The sequence below is a fragment of the Gnatocerus cornutus genome, chromosome 2 (assembly GCF_029298725.1).
Source record: "Gnatocerus cornutus isolate USDA-ARS CGAHR chromosome 2, icGnaCorn1.1, whole genome shotgun sequence".
NCBI classification, from domain to species: Eukaryota; Metazoa; Arthropoda; class Insecta; order Coleoptera; family Tenebrionidae; genus Gnatocerus; species Gnatocerus cornutus.
In genome coordinates this window covers 22,446,986-22,459,749 of record NC_142234.1, presented here as the reverse complement: position 1 = coordinate 22,459,749, position 12,764 = coordinate 22,446,986, and the positions used below count along the sequence as shown (strand labels likewise).

At 37.5% G+C, this 12,764-nt stretch overlaps 2 protein-coding genes across 2 annotated transcripts; both read left to right on the top strand.

Annotated features, from left to right (window-relative positions):
* The first annotated feature begins 3,317 nt into the window (after positions 1 to 3,317).
* Positions 3,318 to 11,735, top strand: LOC148180120 (paramyosin, long form-like). The gene is made up of 11 exons (XM_088050650.1): positions 3,318 to 3,584; positions 3,696 to 3,752; positions 4,165 to 4,251; positions 4,298 to 4,464; positions 7,809 to 8,046; positions 8,093 to 8,854; positions 8,901 to 9,013; positions 10,081 to 10,405; positions 10,453 to 10,647; positions 10,693 to 11,070; positions 11,120 to 11,735. Exons 1-11 carry the CDS (start codon positions 3,471 to 3,473, stop codon positions 11,315 to 11,317), a joined length of 2,634 nt encoding a protein of 877 aa, XP_087906776.1. The 5' UTR covers positions 3,318 to 3,470; the 3' UTR covers positions 11,318 to 11,735.
* Positions 9,025 to 9,972, top strand: LOC148180121 (paramyosin, short form-like). Its single transcript, XM_088050651.1, has one exon. The coding sequence runs from the start codon at positions 9,226 to 9,228 to the stop codon at positions 9,970 to 9,972; it is 747 nt and encodes a 248-aa protein (XP_087906777.1). The 5' UTR covers positions 9,025 to 9,225.
* Positions 11,736 to 12,764: the final 1,029 nt, after the last annotated feature.

Sequence of the window (12,764 nt, the reverse complement as noted above, 5' to 3'; positions counted from 1 at the left end):
TACATTTTTTGGTACAAATGTTTCAATTCTTCCAAAAATAAAAATTTCTAAAATTAGTTCCTTTTACTCTATAATTTTGAAATTTAACACAATTAGTAACTATGTCTGAATTAGCAATTTTCCAAAATTTGGTTAATCTGGCATTAAAATTACCAGAGCTACAACCTTTAATAAAAAAATTCGAAGTTTTTGGTTCATCCAATAAATAAATCTTTCTAATATCAAGAGCCTCTGCTTTATAATTTTGAAATTTGGTACAGTTAATAACTGGATTTAAGTTAGTAACCTCCCCAAATTTTGTTGCTTTGGCGTTAAAATTACTAATTTTACATCTTTTGGTACAAATTTTTCAATTCTTCGGAAAATAAAAATTTCTAAAATTAGTTCCTTTTACTCTATAATTTTGAAATTTAACACAATTAGTAACTATGTCTGAATTAGCAATTTTCCAAAATTTGGTTAATTTGGCATTAAAATTACCAGAGTTACAACCTTTAATAAAAAAAATCGAAGTTTTTGGTTCATCCAATAATTAAAACTTTCTAATATCAAGAGCTTCTACTTTATAATTTTGAAATTTGGTACAGTTAATAACTAGATTCAAGTTAGTAACCTCCCCAAATTTTGTTTCTTTGGCGTTAAAATTACTAATTTTACATCTTTTGGTACAAATTTTTCAATTCTTCCAAAAATAAAAATTTCTAAAACTAGTTCCTTTTACTCTATAATTTTGAAATTGGACACAATTAGTAACTATGTCTGAATTAGCAATTTTCCAAAATTTGGTTAATCTGGCATTAAAATTACCAGAGCTACAACCTTTAATAAAAAAATTCGAAGTTTTTGGTTCATCCAATAAATAAAACTTTCTAATATCAAGAGCCTCTGCTTTATAATTTTGAAATTTGGTACAGTTAATAACTAGATTCAAGTTAGTAACCTCCCCAAATTTTGTTGCTTTGGCGTTAAAATTACTAATTTTACATCTTTTGGTACAAATGTTTCAATTCTTCCAAAAATAAAAATTTCTAAAATTAGTTCCTTTTACTCTATAATTTTGAAATTTAACACAATTAGTAACTATGTCTGAATTAGCAATTTTCCAAAATTTGGTTAATCTGGCATTAAAATTACCAGAGCTACAACCTTTAATAAAAAAATTCGAAGTTTTTGGTTCATCCAATAAATAAAACTTTCTAATATCAAGAGCCTCTGCTTTATAATTTTGAAATTTGGTACAGTTAATAACTGGATTTAAGTTAGTAACCTCCCCAAATTTTGTTGCTTTGGCGTTAAAATTACTAATTTTACATCTTTTGGTACAAATTTTTCAATTCTTCCAAAAATAAAAATTTCTACAATTAGTTCCTTTTACTCTATAATTTTGAAATTTAACACAATTAGTAACTATGTCTGAATTAGCAATTTTCCAAAATTTGGTTAATCTGGCATTAAAATTACCAGAGCTACAACCTTTAATAAAAAAATTCGAAGTTTTTGGTTCATCCAATAAATAAAACTTTCTAATATCAAGAGCCTCTGCTTTATAATTTTGAAATTTGGTACAGTTAATAACTAGATTCAAGTTAGTAACCTCCCCAAATTTTGTTTCTTTGGCGTTAAAATTACTAATTTTACATCTTTTGGTACAAATTTTTCAATTCTTCCAAAAATAAAAATTTCTAAAACTAGTTCCTTTTACTCTATAATTTTGAAATTGGACACAATTAGTAACTATGTCTGAATTAGCAATTTCCAAAATTTGGTTAATCTGGCATTAAAATTACCAGAGTTACAACCTTTAATAAAAAAATTCGAAGTTTTTGGTTCATCCAATAAATAAAACTTTCTAATATCAAGAGCCTCTGCTTTATAATTTTGAAATTTGGTACAGTTAATAACTAGATTCAAGTTAGTAACCTCCCCAAATTTTGTTTCTTTGGCGTTAAAATTACTAATTTTACATCTTTTGGTACAAATTTTTCAATTCTTCCAAAAATAAAAATTTCTAAAACTAGTTCCTTTTACTCTATAATTTTGAAATTGGACACAATTAGTAACTATGTCTGAATTAGCAATTTCCAAAATTTGGTTAATCTGGCATTAAAATTACCAGAGTTATCACCCTTAATACAAAAATTTTGCAGTTCCTACTTCATGCAATAAATAAAAGTTTCTAAAATTAATAGTTTTGGTTTCATAATTTTGAATTTGGTACAATTAGTAATTAGATCAAAGTTAGTAACCTTCCCAAATTTGATTGCTGTGGTGTTAAAATTACCAACTTTGCAACTTTAGATAAAAATTTTTTGAGTTATCCAAAAATAAAAATTTCTAAAATTAGTTCCTTTTACTCTATAATTTTGAAATTTGACACAATTAGTAACTAGATCTAAATTAGTAACTTCCCCAAATTTGGTTAGTTTAGCATTAAAATTACAAGAGTTACTATCCTTTACACAAAACTTTCCTACTTCATTCAATAAACAAAAGTTTCTAAAATCAGTAGTTTTTGCTGTATAATTTTGAAATTTGGTACAGTTAGTAACTAGATCCAAGTTGGTAACCTCCCCAAATTTTGTTAGTGTAGAAAAAAAATTACCAAAGTTACAAGCTATTATATTTTTTTTTTGTAAAATTTTGGTTCACCTTTAAAACAAATTTTTTTAAAACTTATCCAGTTTAACTTACAATTTTGCAATTTGACGTAGATAATAAGCAACCTCAAGATGCTAATCTCCCAAAATTTGATCACTGCGGCGTCACTGTGGATCACAGAAAAAAGTTAGAAAGACTAGAATCTGAGCAGTAAATAAGCTGAAGGAGTAAAAGAAGTATCATGTAGAGTGTAGACTAAATAAACTAGAGATTGTGGGACACCTAAAAACATAACAAACAAAGTTATGTGAAAAATGTGAGTTATGTTTGGATCCTTCGAAGACTCCCGAATTTCTGAAATTCCGCGGAGAAGTTCCAACCGAAATTCCTTAATTCCAAAAGATCTAAAACGAAAGCAAAGCGTTGGCGCACTCATAAACCTCAAAGTTAAAAGTTAAGCCATGTTTTTCATCGCGCAATTGACTTCCTGCCACGTAACCAAAACAAGCCAAATTTAATCCTCCTTCCAAAAATTGTATAAATAAGGCCTAATCATCGCCGACGATTCCACCCCACTTCCTTCCCTATCAACATGCACAAAAACTGCATAAACAATCGCCAAAAATACCATTGCGTCCTTCCAAAAATATGTTTGTCGCTTGAGTCAGAGCTGCGCAAGCCGCTGCGCAGCATTAAAACGCAGGCGCCGCCTCCGCGTTGAACTTTATTTCGGCTTTCGCCGTCGCGACGCTCATACGAACGACTTAGCCACCACTGTCAGGCGGCGCAGCACGCGGGTTTCTTACACTGAAATTTCGACGGTCAGTGCACCAAACCAAAACGAACTAGGAATTTCCCAAGAATTCGCAACAATGTCTTCCTCAGTAGCGAAGACTTCCAAGTACACCTACCGCTCCAGTGGGGGCGGCGCGGCCGACGTCAGCATCGAATACAGCGCCGACTTAAGCGCCCTTACCAGATTAGAGGTAAAAAGTGGCGAGTGCGCGCTATTTTCGCGATTTGTGCAGTGCGCAGTGACACCCAGTGACACACAATCACATAAATACGATTAACACGATTTAATACATTTTTTACAGGACAAAATCCGACTCCTCAATGAAGATCTTGAAATCGAGAGGGAACTCAGATCCAGGGTGAGTCACTGAATGAAAAATGCGCGTTACGCAAAGCGCCGCTTTTAGACCACTTTATTTAGGTTACGCTGCTTTCACACTTCTATTTTCGATTTTTGGCAAGGTTCACCCGGTATCAAATTTTCGCTTTTCCGAGCCAAAAATAAAACAGTGAAAAACCCACGTACGGATTACCCAATCAAACGCGCGCGTTTTTACCCTCAATTACCCCCAGGATTTGGCGGCGCGCCAATCCCGATATTTTCCCGAAATTCTCGCCAAAATCCGCTCGGACCCACTCGGCCACGCTCGCGAATTCTATTTTTGGGGCTCCGTTGCGAAAAACCCGCTCAATGGGGCTACCAATCTCAAGGTTACACCATGAGCAGCGCGCCGTTTTGAGCCCCAAAAATCTCAATTTTTCTCTCCACAGATCGAGCGGGAGAAGGCCGACCTCAGCGTGCAAGTCATCCAACTGACAGAGCGCCTGGAAGAAGCAGAAGGTGGCGCCGAGAGCCAGGTAAAATCCCCTTCCACCACCTCGTTCGCTAACGAGAAAATTTCAGTTCGAAATCAACAAAAAACGCGACACTGAACTGCTCAAGCTGCGGAAACTCCTCGAAGACGTCCACTTGGAGTCCGAGGAAACTGCGGCGATTTTGAAGAGGAAGCACCAGGAAATTGTTGTCGATTTTCAGGAACAAATCGATTCGATCACTAAGGCCAAATCCAGGTTAGATAGGTTTCGAGACGGTTTTATTTGGAACGCGGCCAGGGGAGCGTTGGCAGACAATGTGTTTAAAATACCAGAAAATTGGGTTTTGTTTGGAATTTTAAAAAGATGAGTGAGGCGATGAGGGATTTATGACGGGAGGGTGGGGAGTGCGGCGGTCAACAACTTCAACAGAAATTGGTTCAAATTCTTGAAGTCAAACGCACATATTTTTATTGCAAGAACATGTTTTCGAACATACCTGACTGACAGATGTTGAAATTAGCTGAAACTAAACAAACTTCCCTCCTGCACTTAACATTAAAAAGCTATCAATTCTTGTTTATTGAATAAACACTTTTAAAAACTGAAATTCGGAACATAAATGCGTTTTTTCATTGCTTTTTAATGAGGCGAAAAAAAAAGTTTTTCTTCCAGAAATTAGTCCTAAAATTCGTTTTCTTTTGTCAGTGCGACTACCTACAAATTAAACTAAATCAAACAAACCTCAAATCGGAACACAAACACGAAGTACATTTCCTTTGAACTGAATTTAGCGATTTTATGGCGGAAACTGTAGTCGATGTTCTCGTAAATCCACGAAGCAAAACATTCGCAAATAGACACGGAATTTTATTAAGGCTTGTAACTCGGTAATTTTAATGCCACTGCAATCAAATTCGGGGAGGTTATTAATTTGGGTTTAGTTAGCAATTGGGTCAAATTTCAATTTTATGGAGCAAAAACTACAGGAGTTAGGAATTTTTGTTTGTTGGATGGATCGAAAACTAGAAAATATTTTTATTAAGGGTTGTAACTCTGGGAATTTTAATGCCAAGGCAATCAAATTTGGGGAGGTTACTAACTTAGGTCTAGTTACTAATTGTGTTAAATTTCAAGATTGTAGAGCAAAAGAAACTGATTTTATAAATTTTTTTTTACCGAAAAGTTTTGAAAAATATGCTATGGGGGGTAACTTTGGTAATTTTAACGCCACGGCAATCAAATTTGGGGAATTTAGTTACTTGGAGTTGCTTATTAAGTCTGTCAAATTACAAAATTGTAAGTCAAACGAGACACATTCTAGAATTTTTTATTCTAAGAATAAATAAAAAATTAACCTAAGAAAAATGTTAAATCTGGTAATTTTTACGTTACATCAACTAAATTTGGGGAGATTACTAATTCAAACTTGCTTATTAATTGTGCTAAATTGCAAAATTATAGACCAAAAGAGAAAAATTTTAATTTTTATTTTGGGGATGAACCAAAAACTTTCGAAAAAATATGTTAAGGGCTGTAAATTTAGTAATTTGATTGTCAGAGCAATCAAATTTGAGGATGTTACGTATTTAGATCTAGTTACTACTTGTGTCAAATTTCAAAATTATCGAGCAAAAAGAACTAGTTTTAAATTTTTTATTTTTTGAATGAATTAAAAAATTTGTACTAAAAGTTGTAAAATTGGGAATTTTAACGCCACAACAATCAAATTTGGGAAGGTTGGTAATTTGGTGTCTCAAATGGCAATATTGTAAGTCAAGCAAGAAAAATTTTAAAGTTGAATAAAAAATTTCCAAAAAAAATTATTAAAACTTGTAACTTTAGTAATTTTACCCCCAAAGTAATAAAATTTGGGACAGTTACTAACTTGGATCTAGTTACTATCTGAACCGAATTTAGAGATTATAGAGCAAAAACTATTGATTTTAGAAATTTTTATTTGTTGGATGAACCAAAAAATGCGAAATGTTTTTATTAAGAGTTGTAACTCTGGTAATTTTAATGCCGAAACAATCAAATTTAGGGAAGTTACTAATTTAAATTTAGTTACTAATTGTGTCAAATTTTAAAACTATAGAGCAAAAGAAACTGGTTTTAGAAATTTTTATTTTTTGGATAAACTAAAAAATTTGATCTAAAAGTTGTAAAATTGGTAATTTTAATGCCACAATAATCAAAATTGGGGAGGTTAGTTATTTAGAGTTGCTTATTAACTGTCTTAAATTGTAGTATTGTAAATCAAGCCTCACAAATTTTAGAATTTTTATTATGAAGGTGAATCAAAAATTTCCGAAAAAAAAATTAAAGCTTGTAACTCTGGTAATTTTACCCCTACAGCAAAATAAAATTTGGGGAAGTTACTAACTTAGATCCAATTACTAATTGTACCAAATTTCAAGAAAATAGAGCAAAAACTGTTGATTTTAAAAACTTTTATTTATTGGATGAACAAAAAAATGCGAAATGTTTTTATTAAGGGTTGTAACTCTAGTAATTTTAATGCCAGATCAACCAAATTTAAGGAAGTTATTAATTTGTAGGTACTTATTAATTATCTAAAATTGCAGTATTGTAAGTCAAAATACACATTTTTAAAAAATTTTATTTTGAAGGTAAATCCAAAATTTCAAAAAAAAAATATTAAAGCTTATAACTCTGGTAATTTTACCCCCACAATAATGAAATTTGGGGAGGTTTCTAACTTAGATTTAGTTACTAATTGTACCAAATTTCATGAATAACTCTAGAGCGGAAACTATTGATTTTAGAAACTCTTATTTATTACATAAACTAAAAACTGCGAAATATTTTGATTAAAGGTTACTCTAGTAATTTTAACCCCAAAACAACTAAATTTAGGGAAGTTATTAATTTAAACCTAAGTACTAAATGTAAAAAATTTCAAAATTATAGAGTAAAAACACCAGATTTTAGAAAATTTTATTTTATGAAATAATCGAAAATTGAAAATATTTTTTATCAAGAGGAAAACTGGGAAAATTTTAACATCAACGCAACTAAATTATATTAAAAAACTCTTTGTTGAAAGGAAATATGTTTTATTGTGGTTTTTGTAATAAAAGCACGAAACGCACCATTAAAAAGAATTTATTGCCTGAAATTCCAATTTTCATACCGGACGTCGTAAAATCTATTGCAAGCATTATGAAATGCAACAAGGCTCAAAAAGTGTAAAAACTAATCACACTTGTGAAAGAATAAACTTCATTTTATAGTAAAAACAATTTTAAACAATTTTTTCCCCGGCGCATCCACCATTTTTCAAAATTATTATTTTTTATTTTCTGCGTTTTTAGTACACTTTTCTGATTCTTTTTAAATAAATCTTCTGGGAATTCATATTCGCTCATCTCCGTGTAATTTCGTCTGGTATAAATAGCGATCTCTGCCCATCCAAGCCATATTTGTCTCGCCACCACTTTCCTGCAATTTCTACAAATTCCGAAATAATTAAAAATCCACACTTGATGCGATCAGCTGCAGTTCGACCTGTTAACAGTCTAATTATAACGAAACGAGGTGCGTCCCAAAATAAATCCCACCTTTCGTTTTGTCCGCAGAACCGAGAAGGAAAAGAGCAAATTCCAAGCGGAAGTCTATGAATTATTATCTCAAGTTGAGAGCCTAAACAAAGAACGCCTAATTTCCGTGAAGCATTGCGAGAAATTGGAGATCACCATCTCGGAATTGAACGTCCGAATTGAAGAGCTCAACCGCACCATCGTTGACATCACTTCCCACAAAACTCGTTTGGCGCAAGAGAACATCGAACTGACCAAAGAAGTCCAGGACATCAAGGTGCGTACAAAGCTAATTCCAACAGTGTTAAACTCTTCTTCTTTAGGTAAACCTCGAGAACGCCATTTATTTGAAGAGCCAACTCGCCAGCCAACTCGAAGATGCCCGCCGTCGCGCTGAAGACGACGAGCGCCGTCGCGCCATCCTCGAAGCTCAGTTCCACCAAACCGAAGTCGAGCTCGAATCAGTCCGCGTGCAACTCGAAGAGGAAAGCGAAGCTCGCCTCGACCTCGAACGCCAGCTGGTCAAAGCCAATGGCGAAGTCCAAGTGTTCAAGTCGAAATTCGAAGCGGAATGCATGGCGCGCGCTGAAGAAGTTGAGGAACTCCGCCGCAAGTACACGGCGAGGATCACCGAACAAGAAGAACACATCGAGGCTCTGTTGGTTAAAATCAACAACCTCGAGAAGCAGAAGTCGCGTCTCCAGTCCGAAGTCGAGGTCCTCATCATCGACCTGGAGAAGGCCAACAGCACCGCTCGGGATCTTCAGAAGAGAGTCGAACAGTTGGAGAGAATCAACATTGATCTGAAGACGCGACTCGAGGAGACTGTTAATTTGTACGAGCAGACTCAGAGGGACTTGCGCAACAAGCAGCAGGAGCTCCAGAGGACTGTGCACGAGCTGGACAAGACGCGCGAGCAGAAGGACCAGTTGGCCAGAGAGAACAAGAAGTTAGGCGATGATTTGGGCGACGCTAGAAATACCATCACTGAGTTGACCAGGCGCCTCCATGAGTTGGAATTGGAGCTCCGCAGGTTGGAGAATGAACGCGAAGAACTTACCGCCGCGTACAAAGAGGCCGAAGCTGTAAGTTACGTCTTGAGAGAGGAAGGAGAGTCATGTTTGGTTTCAGGGACGCAAAGCCGAGGAGTTGCGCTCACAACGCCTGTCTTCGGAGTTCGCCCAGTTCCGCCACGAAGCCGAAAAGCGCCTTCAAGAAAAAGACGAAGAAGTTGAAGCAATTCGGTACGTAAACTAGATTAGAAACGTGACGGGTTTTAAATAAACGAAGAGAAGAGAAATAACCTTCGCGGTGTTATCTGCTGATTGCATTTCTGGCACGCGCTCGTCCTAAAAATACGTTTTGACGTTGCAAAACTCAATTGGTTTGGCATCGATCAACGTATCGAAATTGGTATAAAAGAGCCCCGATCGCCCACAAGGAGTAGTGCTTCGAAATGTCCTCCCCTTCGAGATGGCGCCCTTCCACGACCCTCTACGACTACAATTACGGGGTTGGCATCAACTTCTACCAGCCCATGGTCGATTACATTGAAGAGAAAGAGAAAGGTGCCAGAACAAAGCCCCCCCACCTCCCATGGACCGACGAGCGCGGCTTGCGCCAATACGATCCAAGAGGAGCCGTCAAGAGCTATTCCCACGACGCTCTTGATCGAATTGCCAGACGCACAGAAGCCAGTGCCAAAGAGCGTCTCCGTGACTTCACCGCCACGACGAAAAGCTCCTTCCAACTGAGTAAATCAGTGTCGGCGGCTAACATCACCGAGAAAGTGAACGTGAAGAGTCGGAAGACCAAAGAACTCGACCGACAGATCAAGACGCTCAAGTCCAAGATGGCTGATTTGAGTTTCTATCGGCGCGACGAAGACAATGAGGTGGAGAGGTCGCTGAGGGCGTCGCAGAAGTTTCTCAGAGGGCGCTCGGCGAAAGGCATCGAGCAGTTTCTTCATTCGGAGAGTATGAAGAATATTGCGCAAGGTGGAAGTTACCACTTCGACGCCAGCGCGCTTCAGAGTGAAGGACAAGTCGTCAGCATGCACAAATACGCGAAGCACGTGAAAATGATGGACAAGAGACTCTTGACTGAGTTGGAAGAAAAGTGCGCGGAGCCTCTAGGCGTTCTCAGCAAAGAACTGAAAGGTTTCGACCAAAGAACCGCCGCGTACTTCTACGACAAAAGGTGAAAACAAAGCGTTTATGTAAAGGTCGTTGTTTAAAAATAGTTGGGATCCTCGCCAGGTCCAATTTTTCTAATTGTGCATCACCTGTTTGCAATGTCCGTTCTGTTGCAGCAAGGCCACCAGCATCGAAATCGAACAACTCAACGCCCGCGTGGTGGAAGCCGAAACCAGACTTAAGACCGAGGTCACCCGCATCAAGAAGAAGCTGCAGATCCAGATCACCGAGCTGGAGATGTCCTTGGACTCCGCCAACAAGACCAACATTGACTTGCAGAAGACCATCAAGAAGCAATCCCTCCAACTCACCGAGATCACCGCTCACTACGACGAAGTCCAGAGGCAATTGCAAATCACTCTGGACCAACTCAGCCAGACGTCGAGGAAGGTTCAAGCTCTCACCGCGGAAGTCGAGGAAATCCGGGGCAACTACGAATCTGTAATAAATCACCTGGGGTTGACGTGGAGTAACGGAGTTTCTTGCAGGCTCTTCGTGGAAAGAGAGCTGCCGAACAAGCCTTCGAAGAAGCTGGAGTGAGGATCAACGAACTCACCACCATCAATGTCAACCTGGCGTCGACCAAGAGCAAGATCGAACAGGAACTCTCCACTTTGATTGCCGACTACGAAGAGGTCAACAAGGAGTTGCGCATCTCCGACGAGCGCTTCCAACGCGTCCAGGTAAATCCGCAACTTCCCGGACGGTGTTAAAAGGGGTTTTTGCAGACCGAGCTGAAGCACACCGTCGAAATTTTGCACGAAGAACAAGAGCGCGTCGTGAAGATCGAAGCCATCAAGAAGTCCCTCGAAATCGAAGTCAAGAACCTATCCGTCCGCCTCGAAGAAGTCGAAGCCAACGCCATCATCGGCGGCAAACGCATCATTAGCAAACTCGAGGCGCGTCTCCGCGACTTGGAGGCCGAACTCGACGAGGAGAAGAGACGCCATTCAGAAACCATCAAGATCCTTCGCAAGAAGGAGCGCACCGTTAAGGAGGTCATGATTCAGTGTGAGGAGGACCAGAAGAACATCGCCTTGTTGAGCGAGTCTCTGGAGAAAGCCAACGTGAAAATGTCCGTTTTCAAGAGACAGCTCCAGGAACAGGTATGGAAAAGAGGTGGATTTGATGGGGGTGTTGATGGGGTTGTTGCAGGAGGGTGTTTCCCATCAAAGCGTAACCCGCGTGCGCCGCTTCCAGAGGGAATTGGAGGCCGCTGAAGACCGTGCTGATACTGCCGAAAGCAACCTGTCATTGATCCGCGCCAAACACCGCACTTTCGTCACCACTAGTTCCGTTCCCGGTTCTCAGGTTTACCTGGTTCAGGAGACCCGAACAACCGAGCAAATCTAACTGCCTTTAGCACACTAATCGCCGATTCGCCTGGCAATAATCGATCATCAGTGGCGAGTTGGTTCACGTTGTTCATTACTTGTTCATTTTTTATTTTATTTTTTCGTTCGTGCATATGATGTTGATAAAAATTATACACACATATAACTACCACTCTCTTAAAGATTGTTGTTATAAGTTATTTATTAACATGCAAGAAACATACACATTTCATACGCATTAAACGAACATGAGCGATTTATATTTGTTTCGTGTATCGCGACGTGTCTCTTTTACGTAACTCGAGAAGGCTGTAAGGAAATATGTAGGTTTCAGGATGTTATGGTATCACCTATTAACTTCTACAAGGATGCAGGAGTTGACAATGTAATATGTAAGTTTGAATGTACTGTGTAAGAATAAAATGCTTGTATACAGACGCACCGTTATTTCTATGCGCCAACATTTCCCCAGCCAACCTTGAAGGACCACTTAAAAACAGATCAACTTGAGCTATGTTGGCACACTTTTAAAGACGGATGGTAAATTGAATAATCTGTTTTGAATAATTATAAATAAAATTTTATTTACCTCTTGTACGCGTCGCAACTTTCTTCATCCACACTTTGACTTGGTAAGCAGAAGAGATTTTCACTTACGACACTGTTTCAGCTATGTCTTTAATTTAATGGGCGATTAATAGTTATTTAATAAACTAGTTTGTTAATGAAGGCGATTAATGATCGACACTGTTTAAAGCACGAACGAGCGAAGCGAGTGAGTGTCTTTAATAGTGGAGATCATTAATCGCCCATTAACAAACGAGTTTATTACAACGTTTTATCGTTGACCACACAATACCTTTATTTGGGTGACAAAATGGGCAAGAGTTTCACGGAAATCATTATGATAAAAAAACATAGTTACCATTGAAAAAAATGACATGCGAATTTTATCAACAAGTGTCACCATTTTGAAAAAGTTGTTGCAGAAGTCGTAATTATGGACCTGGAAAATTGTGATAATACCCTACCGGCTGCAGTGGTCCAAAGCGCAAACGATGCATGTTCAAGTTTATTACCGAGTAAAAGTAAATATTCAGAAATAGAAACATAGTTGAAGATAATGCCGTAGTTTTTGTTTTATTTCTGTGTGTAATACTAGTTGCATATGTCAAAATGTCAAAATTACAAAAAGAGCTGCATAATGAAAAAGAGAGCGTTAATGACACCCATTAACGCATCCTTTTTCAGACAAACTTTTGGTGGTAGGGATTAAATCAAACTGCGACACGGATAAACTATATTAGTAATAGTAATCATGTACAATCTAAATCTGAGAAAAGACTATTGACATTTTTTGACAGTGTTCAGGTCAAGACCACCTATCCTAGAGGTTGCCACATTACCCCCTCTCCAGTGAGAGAGACGAACGAGAAGAGTTAACAAAAATTATGTCTAACGAAATA

What these genes read in the sequence shown, in the direction of transcription:
- LOC148180121 (XM_088050651.1), top strand. Translation starts at nt 9,226, where the DNA reads ATGTCCTCCCCTTCGAGATGGCGCCCTTCCACGACCCTCTACGACTAC.
- LOC148180120 (XM_088050650.1), top strand. Translation starts at nt 3,471, where the DNA reads ATGTCTTCCTCAGTAGCGAAGACTTCCAAGTACACCTACCGCTCCAGT. An exon ending in AAGAAGTCCAGGACATCAAG is followed by an intron (nt 8,047 to 8,092) that starts GTGCGTACAAAG and finishes CTTCTTCTTTAG; the next exon opens with GTAAACCTCGAGAACGCCAT. An exon ending in CGTACAAAGAGGCCGAAGCT is followed by an intron (nt 8,855 to 8,900) that starts GTAAGTTACGTC and finishes GTTTGGTTTCAG; the next exon opens with GGACGCAAAGCCGAGGAGTT.